Here is a 14857-nt window from a genome sequence, read left to right as displayed (position 1 = left end):
AGCCAGTGCTCCATTGGGAGCGTCTGTCTCAAAAACCAAACAAAAACAATACAACCACCAGACCCTGGAGAGAGGGGACTTAAATTTCCCGTGAGCTTGGGGGTGTGGATCATCTTGTTTCTCGATGTTCCCCAGGGCATCAGGCCGACAGCAAACGGAAGCGGAACTATCTGGGAAGATACCCCCCCCCCTTTAAATCTATCTCCCCCATACAATATCTTCTGATCAGGACTTCGCCTCCCCCGGGTCCTCCCAGATTCTCCCCACCTCCCTACCACACAAACCGACACCCTTCTTCTCTCCCAGAAAGCAGACATATAGAATAAAATAAAAACCAGAACAGGACAAAACAAACATTAAGAAATAAAACAGTTCGAGGCAGCCTGGTCTACAGAACAAATTCCAAGACAAGCTCCAAAGCTACACAGAGAAACCCTGTCTCTAAAAAACAAAAAGCACAAGAAACAGAGACACACGTTCATACACAGAGATCCCATAAAAACACAGAGTTGGAAACCATAATATACAACTAAAAGGCAAAAATTCCCAGACAAAATGTAAAACAAAAGCCTCCAAAATCACCATTGAGTTCACTGAGGTGACCGGCCCTTGGAGTATGGTTTGCATGCCTAGAAAGACTCCGTTAAGAGGAGACAAAGTTTTCACTTGTGAGTGGTTATCAACTGGAGGTGGCGTCTGGCCTAGGGATGGGGGGCAAGTGTCCACGCCCCGTCGTCACTGAGACCCGGCCGGACAGCCCTGCGCAGGCCCATGTGCTGGGCCAGTCTGAGTTCATGTGCGCCGGCCACGCTGTGTTTGGAGACCTTGGTCCCTTGGTGTCCTCCATCCCCTCGGATTTTTACCCTGCTCCTGCCTCCTCTCCTGAAGGGTTCCCTGAGCTCTAAGGGGCGGATTTGATGGAGACAGCCCATTTGGGACTGAGAGTCCCAAGGTCTCTCACTTTGCGCTCTGTCCAGCTGTGGGTGTGTCTTCCCATCTGCTGCAGGAGGGAGCGTCTCTGATGGTGGCTGAGCAGACACTGACCTGATTCCCAGTCTGGTAGAGTAGCTCCTGGGAAGATTTTTTTTTTTTTTGGGGGGGGGGTTGAGACAGGGTTTCTCTGTGTAGTTTTGGTGCCTGTCCTAGACCTCACTCTGTAGACCAGGCTGTCCTCGAACTCACAGAGATCCTGTAAGTGTTGGGATTAAAGGTGTGCGCCCCCACCGCCCGGCGGGAAGATAATTTTAATGACTCAGAAGTATCTATGGTAATTTGTTTTTCCTACTAGTAAGTGCACCCCGTGTGCATGCAGTGTCTGCAGGGGCCAGAAGAGGGCGCTGGAACCAACTGCGGTTCAGGGCGGCCAGCCTGGCGGTTTTTCTGTCTTCAGTGCTGGAGCTGCCCCTAGCAGGGACCTGGTGCCTGCTTGTCAGGGGCTCTGCAACCAGGGTATTATGTTCTGGAAGACTATCATTTAAAAGTGCTCCAGGGAGCTGGGTGGTGGTGATGCACACCTTTAATCCCAGCACTCGGGAGGCGGAGGCAGGCGGATCTCTGTGAGTTCAAGGCCAGCCTGGGCTACAGAGTGAGATCCAGGACAGGACCAAAGCTACACAGAGGAACCCTGTCTGGAAAAACAAACAAAGAACCGCATGGCACGTGGTGGCATCTGCAATGCTACTCGCTGTGTCGAAATAGCCATCCATCGGAACCAGCTTTCCAGAGGCCGCCAGGCCAGCAGCTGTCCTAGCCAGGGACAGTGATGTCTCAGAGGTGGTCTCAGAAAGGCTTGGCCCCGGCTTGCCCTCCGACCTCATGGGGGCGGGGTGCCTCTGGCACAGCCCTGTTTTGGTAGTTCACAGGGTTGGGTGTTGGGGCAGCCCCCTCCAGCAGGGCCCCCTGGTGACACCAGAATCTGCCCATGCTCTGGGGTGTGAGCCCCAAACAGACGCAAGCCACAGCAGCAGAGTTCCCTTTCAATAAGTCTTTACTGGTAACTTCCCAACAACATCTGTAAACATCGATACAAAAATATTCCATTCAGCTCCCAGAGACGCCTGCTGGACCTGTGAGAAACAGCTCCCCACAGTCAAGGCTGCCTCTGTCTTGAACCTTCTACCTCTCCCAGAATTCAACACGACAGGAAAAAAGTACTCCACAGAGGGCAGGGAGACCGGAGTTAAGTCAGCAGCTGCCAGCAAGTTGAGACAAGCTCAGACCTGCAGGCACCTTCTTCCTCCAGGGGTCTGGGGGCTTTAGACGTACTGTTCAAAGCTGGCCCAGGCTGAGCTCAAGGACACCCGTAGCCAGCTCCACTGCCCCAGCTGGGGTGCATGTCCTGGCATGGGGAAGTCCTGCTCTTAGGAGGGGCAGGAATTAGGGACCCTGCCTATGACAGAATGCAGCAGCAAAGCTGACTGACCCCAGGAGGACCAATGCTGCCCTGAGCCTTTCTGGGACGGCGGGAAGGGGGGCTATTCTCCATGTGTCTCTTCCTCGTCGTCTGTCTGGCTGTGGCCATTGATGGCAGGGGAACCGGGTCGAATATGTGACAGGTCCTCAAAGCCAGGACTGAGAGATGGCGAGACAGTGTCAGGGCTGGTATCACAGGAGCCTGTGCTCTGCTCCGAGGTGGCGATGGTCGTGGTGATACTGGGTGGAATGGGGTCTTCATCTTCGTCCTCTAGGAATGAACCCTCCGGGATGTCTGGGGAAGGAACCCCCATGCTGGTCAAGTCACGGATCCAGGCTTTCCTGTAAGGGTGGCCCTGAAAACTCTTTCTCACCCATGGGGGCATGACTCAGCCCATTTTACAGAGGAGGAAACTGAGGCCTGGGCAGGTGAGTGAGGCTGACTCAGAATGAGCATGCCCATTTGTCATTCAGTATGGGAGACTGAGGCAGGAGGAATACAAAGAATTTGAGGCCAGCCAGGACTACACAGTGAGAGCCTACCTGAAAACTTAAAAATTGAGACAAAAACAACAAATGGCCAAGTCAGGCTGGGTTTGGCTCCATGTGCAGCAGCAAGGCATCCCCGGGCCGGGTACCACACCTGCCCTGCTTCATCTTAGCGCTCTCTGGTGGAGGCAGGAGGGTCAGGAGCTCAGGGTCATCTCTAGCTACATGAAGAATCTGAGGCCAGCTTGGGCTACATGAGACCATGTCTCAAAAACACAAAGCAAACAAAAGAAACCCCAGGAATCCACCTATCACTGGGGTGGAGACAGGCCCACTCAGCAGATGAGGTGACCTCAGAAACCCTTTGCCTTGCTGGGGTCCCAGTGATGTGACAGCCACAGACGTGAGAACTTGGTTCTTCTAGCCCTTCTGGCCCCAGCTCACTCACACCCCAGACAGTATCGCGTCCCTCCGGTGCGAGTCTGTTTCCCCTTTGTGAAATGGGATGTTCGGTCCCCACCTCACAGGTGCCTGGGGTGAGAGCCCGGCTGACAGGGCCCTGGGTTGAAGACGAGAGAGCTGTCACCATCTACCTCCCACTGCCGAGGTATCTCCACCCACCACCCATGGGAGCCAGTGCTCGAGGAAGGTGCTGGCAGCAGCGGGGGTGGGGTGGGGGGTGGAGGGGGGCACACTTACGACTGAAGGCCTCCGGGTGCTGCCGGGCCAGCTTTCCCTTCAGTGTCCTGTGGGGAGGGGACAGAGAGGGATGAGCACAGCGGGACCTGGCTGGACCCTGGGCACTGCCTGCCTCTTACAGCCTGGGAACTTGTCTCCTGCTGTGCCGTGCCCACCATGCCTGTCTGTAGGCTTGGTTTTAGCACCATCCTGGGGGGGGGTGCTGGGATCATGACAGGAGGTGGCCACCACCTTGCTGCTTTTTGTACCTCATTCTTTCTCCTCTGGCTCCCAGGTGTTGGGGTCAGAGTTCTACATTGGGCCTTCCTCAGTCCACCCTGTCTGTTCAGACAGTGCCTCCGTGGACAAGGAGCTGGGTATCAGCTGGGCTGCCCGGCCAGCAAGCCCCAGCCCTCACCTGCCTCACCTCCCCAGCACGAGGGTGACAGACGTCAGCCACTGTGCTGACGTTTCTCCGCAACTCAGTTTATCTTTAACTCGTGTGTGTGTGTGTGTGTGTGTGTGTGTGTGTGCGCGCGTGCGCGCGCGCGCGCGCATGTACATGCGTGTGTGCGTGTAGGTGTGCATGCGCGTGTGTGCATGTGCGTGCGTGTGCGTGTGCGTGTGTGTGTGTGTGTGTAGGGTATGCACACGAGCAGATCCCCAAGGCTGACTCCAGTTCTCTGGAGCCACCTGACATGGCAGGAGAACCAACCCCAGTCCTCTACAAGAACAACGCACACTCTTCACCACTGTGCCAGCCCCCAGCCTCTGCGCCTGACTTTTTCATGTGTTCTGAGGATTTGAACTCAGGTCCTCACAATTGCTCAGCAAGTACAAAGTCTGGCTGTGTAGCTCAGGCTGGCCCTGAACTCACCATGTAGCCCCAGGACCCTCCTGTCTCCCCCTCCTGTGTGCCGTCACCCCAGCTGGCTTTATTACCTTAGGAACTGAACTGGCTGCTGGCTGTCCTGCCCTGACGCCCTGCACTTTACACAGCCTCCACCCTGACCGCAGCCACAAGCACACAGCCGAGTCACAGCCCATGACGCGCTGGACCCTGTCTCCTTTCTGCGGGGCTACAACACATGCTGCTGACCAGCAACTCCTGGGGCTCACAGGGTTCTTGCCTACTCCCCAAACTACCCGCAGAGTCAGCTGGCATTATGAGCCAGATGTGTGCTCAGAGGAGAGCTTAGGAGCCGAGAGTGGCAGGGCATCTCAGCACTAGGGAGGTGGGGAGGCTGGAGGACAAGGAGTCCAGGGTCATCCTTGTCTATATGGCAAATCTGAAGTCAGCCTGAGCTACAAGAGACCCTGTCTCAAACAATATCAAGACTATAATAAAATAATAAAAAGAGGCCAGGCATGGTCGCGCACACCTTTAATCCCAGCACCTGATTGGCAGAGGCAGGCGGATCTCTGTGAGTTCTAAGACAGCCTGGTCTATAGAGTGAACCCCAGGACAGCCAGAGCTATCTCGTAAGACACTGCCTCAAAAGCAAAAAACAATATTAAAGAATACTAATAAAAAGAATTAAAGCCGGGCAGTGGTGGCGCACGCCTTTAATCCCAACACTTGGGAGGCAGAGGCAGGTGGATCTCTGAGTTCAAAGCTAGCCTGGGGAGCTGGAGAGATGGCTCAGAGGTTAAGAACACTGGCTTCTCTTCCAGAGGTCATGAGTTCAATTCCCAGCAACCACATGGTGGCTCACAACCATCTGTAATGAGATCTTGTGTGTAAGCAGAACACTGTATACATAATAAATCTTAAAAAAAAAAAAAAAAAAAAAAGCTAGCCTGGTCTACAGAGGGAGTTTCAGAATTTGAAAACACTGATCTAGAACACCTAGATCTAGACTTCGAGGGAGATCTTATTTTGTCCCCTTGGCTCCAACGAGGCTCCCCAGGCTTGAGCTGATGGGAAGGTGCATCTGTGGTCTAGATCCCCGTGGCTCTAGCTGTCCTGGGTCTGGCACCACAGCAGTGATGGGTGAGGTACGCCTGGAGACCTGAGAGTCACGGACATGGACGTCATGATCCGGGAGCCTGCGCCACTGTGGGAAGAAGCAAACTGACCCTGACTGGCCTCTCTCCAGGGCAGACCCAGGGCCTCGTGCTCTGCTGGCCGCTCAGCCCGCCTTCAGAACCGGAGGACCTGGCCTAAGCACCCGACTGTCACCCTCCTGCCTCTACTGTCAGGTCCCGCGTGTGGCAGACGCCAAATAAAAGGGAGATCCACTGCTTCCAGTTCACTCCCTCAGAGGTCAGACCGCCCCGTCAAACACCGGGAATAGCCAGGGCTGGAGAGGGCAGAGGGCAGGCTCCTGGAGGGGAGAACGGGAAGAGGAGGGGCGGGGGGAGGAGGAGAGGGAAGGGAAGGGGCCTTGGAAAAGAGGGACCCAGACACGGGCTTCGGAGAAGCGAGAACCCTGAAGGAAGGGGGGCTGCAGAAGGAGGGGTGTTAGAGGGCCTGGGGGGGGCGTGGGTCCAGCAGGCCTCAAGGGAGAGGGTGTGGCTTCAGAAGGGACTGACAGTCCCCGGGTCAGGCATCTCAAGAACGGGGTGGCAGACCAGGGGAGGGGTTTGGAGAAGATGCGCTGTAAGACAGGGCGTGGTCTCAGGACAGAGGAAGAAGAGGCCAAGAAGATGCTGGGGCCGCTGGCTGGGGGCCACAGGGGAGCTGGGGGGTGGGGCCACCTGATCCTGCGGAAGATGCTGTCCAGGTCCCTCTTCATGTCCACCAGGGTGCGAGTGTGGTGCATGAAGCGCTCGCTCATCTGCTGCAGCCGCACGCTGGACAGGTTGTTGAAGTTCAGAAGCATCTCGTTGGTTTTCTCAAAGCGGTCCAGCCTAGGTGGGGAGAGGGTGAGGGCCCTGCGTGAGGCCTGGAGCCTTAGCCCGAGCAGAGCCCTGGGAGGAGGGTCACAGCCTCTTCGTTCGTTACAGAGATGCGGCCTGAGGGTTCCGTCTGCTGCACTGGTCACCAACTCCTACTCACTTCTGTCGCAGCCTGAATCTGGCACGGAGTTTGTGTGTGCAGGAGTTGCTTCTGACAGGCTCCTGCCACACCCGGCAGTGGCCCACTCTACGTCTCTGTGTTTGTTTGCTTTGTTGTTGCTGTTGTTTTTTGAAACACGGTTTCTCTGTAGCCCTGGCTATCCTGGAACCCACTATATAGTTCAGGCTGGCCTCAAAAGATCTGCTGCCTGCCTCTGAGTGCTGGGATTAAAGGCGTGGGCCACCACCGCCCGGCCCACTCCATGTTCTAAGCTGACCTCAAACAAACTGCCTCTACAGAAGTCCTGGGAGTACAAGCGTGTGCCATACATCCAGCTAAAAGACTGACATGTTTATTATTATTATTATTATTATTATTATTATTATTATTATTTATTATTATTATTATTATTGCAAGCATGTGCCACTACATCCAGCTAAAAGACTGACATGTTTATTATTATTATTTGCTGCCCTTTTCTTAAGTTTTGGGGTTTTCTCTTTGTTTTGGTTTTTGAGAGAGTCTCACTATGCAGCCTTGGCTGCCCTGGAACTGAGAGTGTAGGGGTTTAAAGGTGTGTATCACACGCTAGGCCCATACTATTTTTTTATTATATGTATGGGTGTTTTGCCTTTGGGCATGTCTGTGCACCATGTGCACACAGCGCCGTGGAGACCAGAAGAGCGCCCAGGCCCCGGGACCTGAATCTCAGCTGTGAGCTGCTGGGACAGAGCCTTGGCCCTCCTCCAGAGTGCAGGCCAGCATGGTGTCGCACACCTTTAATCCCAGCACTCGGGAGGCAGAGGCGGGAGGATCTCTGTGAGTTCAAGGCCAGCCTGGTCTACAGAATGAGTTCCAGGACATATTGAGACCCTGTCTCAAAAAATAACTAAGCAAATAATACGAGGTGGAGAGCCCCAGGGGCAGACAGCAGCCACCAGCCTCTGGCCTCCACTGGGAGGGCCACCCGCTAGAAGGGACCTGAGGCCTCTGCGTGACTGGCAAAGCAAGCCACCAAGTGGCACCGCAGCCCTGTACCTGCCTCTCTCCCCGAGCCTAGGGGAGACCAGGGTGAGGTTGTTCAAGCGAGAGAGGAAAGCGCCCTAGGCAGGCACCCTGCACACCGCACAGGACCGGGCTCCTTTGCCTGGGGACAGGAGCTCCCTGGCCGCCGCCGAGCCACGCAAAGCTACAGGACCCAGTGCCAAAGCCTGGTCTTCAGGCCAGGAAGGAACTGGCTCTGGAGCCAGGAACTAATTTTCTTTAATTTATCACAACTTGGGGGGGGTCCTTCCCACGCTGCCCACGGCCTGCTCACATGTTCTTCTGGGCCAGGATGATGGCGTTGACATCATCGGCATTCACCATGCTGAGGAAGCGGCCACAGAAGACCCTCGAGGCCGAGTCCGGGGGGTCCATCTCTTTCTCCTCCACCTCTGATGCCTGAAACGACCAGACCAGGACATGAAGTCAGCGCTCGGCTTGGCGAGAATGTCAAGAGCAAATCATGGCCAAAAATAGGCACCACCCCAGCCTCAGAATACTTAGGCTGGGAACTCGGGGTGTTTAGGGGCCTAACAGATCCATCCTTAGAAACACATGAGCCAGAAGAGCTGAGCATGGCAGCACACCTGTGACTCCAGGAAGCTGAGGCAGGAGGATGGAGAGTCATGAGCTACCCAGGGCACGAGTGAGTCACTCTCTGCCGTGCATAGCTCGTGCTGGCCTAAGAACCTGAACTTGTCACATGCACAGGCTGGGCAACGCCATTTCTCCCTTCAGTGTCCTTGCTAGACTCCACACGGCTGTCACCCCACCTCCTGTCAAGATCTGCTCCTGTGTGGCTTTAGGTTAGGGTTTTGTATCTGGTTTCTGTGGGACATGCATGGGTGCCACAGCACTCATGTGACGGTACGGGACAAACTGCAGACGCTGCTCCTCCCCCGGACATAGAAGCCAGAGGTGACGGATGCCCTGGAGCTGAGCTACAGGCAGCCACGGACAACGGTCAGAACTCAGGTCCTCTTCAGTGCAGCAAGTGTTCTGAGCCGCCTCTCCGGTCCCCGTCTCCCATTGTTTGACAGGGTCTCTCACTGGCCCAGAACTTTTTTTTTTTTAAGATTTATTTATTTCTTTATTATGTATACAGCATATATGACTGCAGGCCAGAAGAGGGCGCCAGATCTCATTACGGATGGTTGTGAGCCACCATGTGGTTGCTGGGAATTGAACTCAGGTCCTCTGGAAGAGCAGTCAGTGCTCTTAACCTCTGAGCCATCTCTCCAGCCCCTGGCCCAGAACTTTACCATAGAGGCTAGGGCAGCAAGCTTACATGCTTCCAGGGATCTGCCTATACCTGATTCCATCTCACCATCACTGAGCCCCAGCTTTGTGTTTGGTTTCTGGGTATGAACCTGGGTCCTTAAGTCTATTATCACCTGCATTATTGCAGAGTGCACCACCTTCCTTGAAGACAGGGTCTCACTATGTAGCCTTGGGTGTCCTGGAATGCCCTAAGTAGACCAGGCTGTTCTCAGACTCACAGAGATCTGCCTGCCTCTGCTTCCTCAGTGCTGGGATCAAGACTGTGTGCCACCAAGACCCATCTCTTGGGCTTCTGAGGCAGCTTCTCTCGTGGCTGTGGGGGCTTCTGATTACTGAAGAGCTGAAGACAACCTTCAATTCCTGAGTGCTGGGACGGCATCTCAAGGGCCAGCTGGTCTCCATGGTGAGGGACAACAAACATGAAAAAGACCTGCGAAGTCCTGAGGCTGACCTCTGTGTGTGCACTGTGGGACATGCACACCCATATTCCAAACCAAAGTTTCCAAATTCAGCTCTAAACTTGGTTTGGGGGCCAGCAAGATGACTCAGGGGTAAGCACGATGCCTTGAGTTTAAACCCAGTGACCATCATGGTGGAAACAACTCCCAAAAGTTGCCCTCTGACCTCCACATGCATGCCAGCACATACATGTACTCATGCACACACAAGCTCATGAAATGCACACATAAAATGTATAAAAACCAGGCTGAGCGGGGCACAGCAACAGAGCACACCTTCGACCCCAGCACTCGGGTCGGAGAGGCAGGTGGATCTCTGAGTTCAAGGACAGCCAGGGAAACTGTGGCTCAAACAAGCAAGTAAGCAAACACCACACCACACACACAGGCCTGGTGGCTTGCACTGGCCACCCCAGCACTCAGATGACTGAGGCAGGGTTACTTCAAGCTCTAGGCCATCCTAGACAACAGCAAAGTGAGCTCCAAGCCAGCCTGGGCTACTCTGTGAGACCTGTCCTCAAAAATGAAACAAAATATTCAGCTCTGAAGCTACTACAATTTTTTTTTCCAGCAACTTAAAGCCAAGGATTCTAGGCACAAGCAATCTGCCAGCCTGGCACCTGCATGGCTTGGGGTCCTCAGCATCTGGCAGGCAGGTGATGGTCCCTGCTGTGCCCGGGTGAGCAGAGCTCCCCAGACCAGCTCAAAAAGGGAAATCACAGCACCACCCCGTCTCTGATGTTCAGGAAAAACCCAGGAACCTGACAAGACAGACCTGACTGAGAGAAGCCAACTCCGCACTGGGCAAGTTTCACACACGGGAGCCCGGCCGGGCTTGGTGACGCAGGCAGGAGGATCAGGAATTCAAGGCCAATCTCAGCTACCTGGATGAAGGCCGAGAGGGGCTACAGAGCGAGGCCCTGACCAAATTGGTTCTGTGTGGTGATATCTTCTTTTCCAGTACACAGTCTGGGGCAGGAGAACTGGCATGAATTTAGGGGAGCCTGGACTACACAGTGAGTTTCAGGTCAGCTCAGGCTACAGCGTGAGACCCTGTCGCAAAAAAAAAAAAAAAAAAAAAGTGGCAGCTGGGTGGTGGTGGCGCACACCTTTAAGCCCAGCACTTGGGGGGCAGAGGCAAGCAGATCCACGTGAGTTCAAGCCCAGCCTAGTCTATAGAGCGAGTTCCAGGGCAGCCAAGATCAAGATTACACTGAGAAACCCTGTCTTGAAAAAACAAACAAAATAAAAAATGGTGGGGGGCAGCCAGGCACGGTGGCACGCACCTTTAATTCCACCACTTGGGGCCAGAGGCAGGGGAGAATGAATGGTGGGGAGGAGGCTGGGGTGTAAAGTGCTAGGATGGGAACTTGATGACCTGCCTTGGGGTCCCCAGAGCTTGTGTACGGTGAGACACAGTTGTGGTGCCTCCACCTGCAACCCCAGCGCCTTTCCGGGGACAGGAGGCAGAGACAAGGAAGTAGCCGGAAGCCTCAAGGCCAGCTAGCCTGGCACACAGAAAGGTGAACGGGAGGTGCCGTCTCAAACACAGCAGAAGGCAAGCAGCGAGGCACACCAAAAGACAAAAGCCATACAGATTTAAGCCAGGTGTGGGAGCAGAGGCCAGCCTGATGTATAGAGAGTTCCAGGACAGACAGGGGTACATATAGAAATCCTGTCTCGGGGGTTTAAAAAAAAAGAAACCAGCTATGGGCAGGACATGGTCCCTTCCATCCAGGATCACACAGTCCAGTCGCCCAAGGTCATCAAGCATCACCTTGAGCAAAAGGCAGACACATGGTGGTCGACCCCAGCACGTGGGGAGAGGAGGAGCAAGGCAGGATTCAACGTTCAAGACCAGCACCCTGGGCAACACAGGAAGACCCCGTTTAGGAGGAAGCTGGCCAGTGACATGGCTGTGTCTAAAAGGTGCTTGCCGTCAAGCCAGGACTCCAGTTCAAGCCTTGGGACACATGGTAGAAAGAAAACCAACTCCTGCAGGTTGTCCCCTGACCCCAAGACATGAAGGTGCATGCCCCATCCCCCCAAATAAATAGAATGTGAACATTTCTTGAATGTAAATATTTTTTAAGGAAAAAAAAAAAAAGACTTGTGGTTAAAGGGTGGAGTCAAACGGGTTAATGGCATCCGTCAGATGCAGAGTTTTGACTCGAGATTTTGTTCTAGATCACACTATTAGTCTTGGACTGGGGCTGAAATGGTAGCACGCAGAGCGCCAGCTTGGGCTATACCTACTGAATCTAGGCCACCCTAAGATGCATGAAAGTCTGTCTTAAAACACAGGCCTGGCGCGACAGTTCAGGCTGTCATCCCCGACTCAGGCGGCTACAGGACTGTTGTAAATTCAAGGTTAATCTGGGCTACACAGTGAGTCCCAGACCAGCTTGGGATACATAGGGCTGTCTCAAAAAATAAAACACGCGTTGCGAATGCCCGTGTTCAGCGCTAAGGACGGCAGAAGAGCAAAGTTCAAGGTCACCCTTTGCTTTCTGAGCTCCAGGCCAGCCTGGGACAAATGAGACCCTGACTCAGAGCGACAATACAGGCCAGGCGTGGCGACTCCAGGCTTGTGAATGCAAGCGCGCCCCCAGGAGCTGAGGGCCAGCCTGGCACGGTCTCAAAGCTAAGTCTACCGACTTTCCCCTGGTACTGGGGTGGCCGAAGCAGGAGGATTGCCAGGAACGGGAGGCTGATTTGGGCTCAAGAAACACCAAACCTCCCCCAAACGCAAGGCTCGGCGGAAGGGCTCTGCGCCTCGAGGGCGCAAGCAGGGGACACGGCAGCGTCGCGCCCGAGTCCCGACCGACGCCCGAACCCGGGAGGGGAGAAAACAAAAACAAGAGAAGCCACACCGGATAAGGCGGGGCTCAACGTGCACTGAGGCCCCGCCCCCTCGGGGGAAACTGAGGCACGGGCGCACTCCGAGCCGCTCACACCACTCGGGTTCCCATCCGGGTCCGCCCGCGCCGCGCCGCGCAGCCCGGGAAACTGAGGCCGGCTCGGCCGCAGAGCCAGGCTGGGCCTCCTTCCCGCGGCGGCACGGCCCGCCGCCTCCCGCCACCCCGCGACCCCGCCCCGGCCCGGCCCCGGCGACGCCGGCCTCGGCACCTGCACATCTGGAGGCCGGTCTCGCGCTTCCGGGATGGCGCCCGCGCCACTACGTCATCACGCAACACCCGCGCGCGACCTCCGTCAAGGCGCCGACGACCGTGCGTGACCTCGGAAGCAGGAAGGGGTTGGACCAATACGTCAAGAGTGACCAATCACAGGGCGGCCGATGCGCATGCGCAGTGTTCCAAACCTGGCTTCCTAAGCAACCTGGAAGCAGGCCGTTAAATGTAATATTTTTACTGATCCTTTTAAAATTTTGCACGTGTATATAATGTATTTTGAGCTTATTTGCCCCCACTGTTCCCTTTAGCCCCAGGACCACCCTCACCACTAGCTTTATTTTTAATTTTTTAGATTTATTTAATGTTTTAAGTGTTCTGCCTGCAGATATGTATGAGCAGCATGTGAATGATTGGTGCCTATGACGTCCGGAAGAGGGAGTCGGCTTCCCTGGAACTGAATGGTTGTGCGTCTCCGTGTGGGTGCTAGGACCCAAACCATGTTCTCTGCAAGAACAAGAAGCGCTCTTAACCACCGAGCCAACTTCCAGCACCATGCAGTCCAGGCTGTCTTCCAACTTTTCATGTGGCCGAGGTTACCCTTAAGCTCCTGGTCTTCCTGCCTCTACTTCCTGGTATGACAGATGTATGGCCACTATGTGTGACCTTCAGGTTTTTGAGATAGCTCTAGCCCAGGCTGCCCTGGTGCTCACTGTTGTGAGAAACAACCTCCACGCTAATAAAGAGACTAGCTAGTGAAAGAGAAGCATTTTCTGTTTTGTTGTTCTTAGAGACAGGGTTTCTCTGTGTAGCCCTGGCTGTCCTGGAACTCGCTCTGTAGACCAGGCTGGCCTCGAACTCACAGAGATCCGCCTGGCTCTGCCTCCCGAGTGCTGGGATTAAAGATGTGTGCCACCACCGCCCGGCTAAAGTAGTTTTGAAAGTCCTGATCACGAGAAACCTCTGGCTTTTTCCCACAGAGTTACAGTCTTTGTATACTTTTAGCATTGCTCCTTTAAATTCCCCATTCTCTTCAGGGGACTCAAAATTTCATCAAATGAATGTTCTGGGGCTTGAGCCTGACTATCCCTTCTCCGATGGCGGGCATGGGTCATAAAGCATAGTACCTGCAACTTTCCATACATCTTGAGTTTGGAGACAAGTAGACAGAAGCTGCCAGCTTGGGGCAAGAGGGGCCCAGCACTTCATGCTCAGTTTGACTCTGGGATGGATTGTAAGCATACTTGACACTGAAAATGCACCAGAACAAATTATCTCTTACACTATGGATAGAGAGCTGGCCTTGAGCTCATGGCCATCCTCCAGCCCCAGCCTCCCAGGTGCTGGGAGTGAAGGCTTGCAACACTGTATCTAGTTTCTGGATACTTCCCAAGTTCAAGTACCACAAGATGTCCCGTGAGGCGGGGGACACCTGGAGACAGCTTTCTCCAGCAACCTGATTTTGTTTTTGTTTTAATTGTTGAATAAAAATACTATTATTGTATGTATTTGCTTTGCCTGCATATATGTACCATGTATGTGTCTGGTGCCTGTGGAAGTCCGAAGAGGTGAGATCCTTGGGAACTGTCACTTTCTCTTCAGCTCCAAGCAGCTTGATTCTTCTGTTTGCTGTTTAGAAAGAATCCTGATTTTCGTTGCTCTATTTGTATGGATGTGCACTAACCCTGAAGGTCTGCACCCCATCCTCAGGTGTCTGAAAGACACACTCCAGAGTGGTGAATACCAAATGTGAAAGCTGCTCGTTTCTACAGGACGGCACATTTTCCCAGTTTTCAGCAGCTCTAGCGGCCTTAGAGCCGGGTGTGGTCGCGCACACCTGGGATCCACTACTGGCGAGGCTAAGGCAGGATATCACCACAAACTTAAGGCCAGCCTGGGCTATATATGTAGTGAGACTTTCCCATCTCAAAAAGAAAATAAGAGGGTGGTGGTAGCACAGACCTTTGTGAGTTCAAGGAAAGAGGGAGAGGGGGGCGAGGGGGAGAGGGGAAATAAAATAATTAGTAAAATTGAGAAAAGTAAACACTTTTTAAATTGCTGTTTCCCAGAGAGCTCCCAAACTGGCCGCTCACGAGCTGTGTTCATTGCTTGTGTCTAATTCCTATGTGAGCAGGATGAAGCCGACCCGAGTTCGGAGTCGCGCCAGGCCATGCGGCCACCCTCCTACAGAGGCCGGGCCGGAGCGCTCCCACCGCGCACCTAACACCCGCAGCCTTCCGCCCCTTTAAGAACAGCTAGCGGAGCCCGGCAGGAAGGAGGCGGCATCCAGGGCGCGAGACGGATGTGCTCACCAGCCAATAGGCGCGGCGGCCGCGGCGTGAACAGCCAATGGGCGTGCCGGG

At 54.4% G+C, this 14857-nt stretch overlaps 1 protein-coding gene and 1 long non-coding RNA gene across 3 annotated transcripts; one reads left to right on the top strand and one right to left on the bottom strand.

Annotated features, from left to right (window-relative positions):
• Positions 1–1969: 1969 nt before the first annotated feature.
• Positions 1970–12580, bottom strand: Kxd1 (KxDL motif containing 1). Of its 2 annotated transcripts, XM_028856963.2 has the most exons (6): positions 12493–12519; positions 10139–10416; positions 7899–8023; positions 6280–6432; positions 3601–3647; positions 1970–2707 (listed from the first exon to the last, which is right to left on the bottom strand). In XM_028856963.2, the coding sequence occupies exons 3-6, from the start codon at positions 7997–7999 to the stop codon at positions 2475–2477; spliced, it is 534 nt and encodes a 177-aa protein (XP_028712796.1). In that variant the 5' UTR covers positions 8000–8023; positions 10139–10416; positions 12493–12519; the 3' UTR covers positions 1970–2474. The 2 variants fall into 2 exon arrangements, with proteins under 2 accessions (XP_028712796.1, XP_028712795.1); XM_028856962.2 differs by lacking the exon at positions 10139–10416 and having other exon boundaries at positions 12493–12580.
• A 53-nt stretch (positions 12581–12633) lies between these two features.
• On the top strand, positions 12634–13260 carry LOC119089241. Its single transcript, XR_005093121.1, has 2 exons — positions 12634–12722; positions 12883–13260. It is a non-coding gene; the product is annotated as an uncharacterized LOC119089241 (long non-coding RNA).
• Positions 13261–14857: the final 1597 nt, after the last annotated feature.

This window comes from Peromyscus leucopus, chromosome 17 (genome assembly GCF_004664715.2).
Source record: "Peromyscus leucopus breed LL Stock chromosome 17, UCI_PerLeu_2.1, whole genome shotgun sequence".
Taxonomy (NCBI): domain Eukaryota; kingdom Metazoa; phylum Chordata; class Mammalia; order Rodentia; family Cricetidae; genus Peromyscus; species Peromyscus leucopus.
The sequence above is the reverse complement of the archived record's forward strand: the minus strand, read 5'-3'. Positions and strand labels throughout refer to the sequence as shown.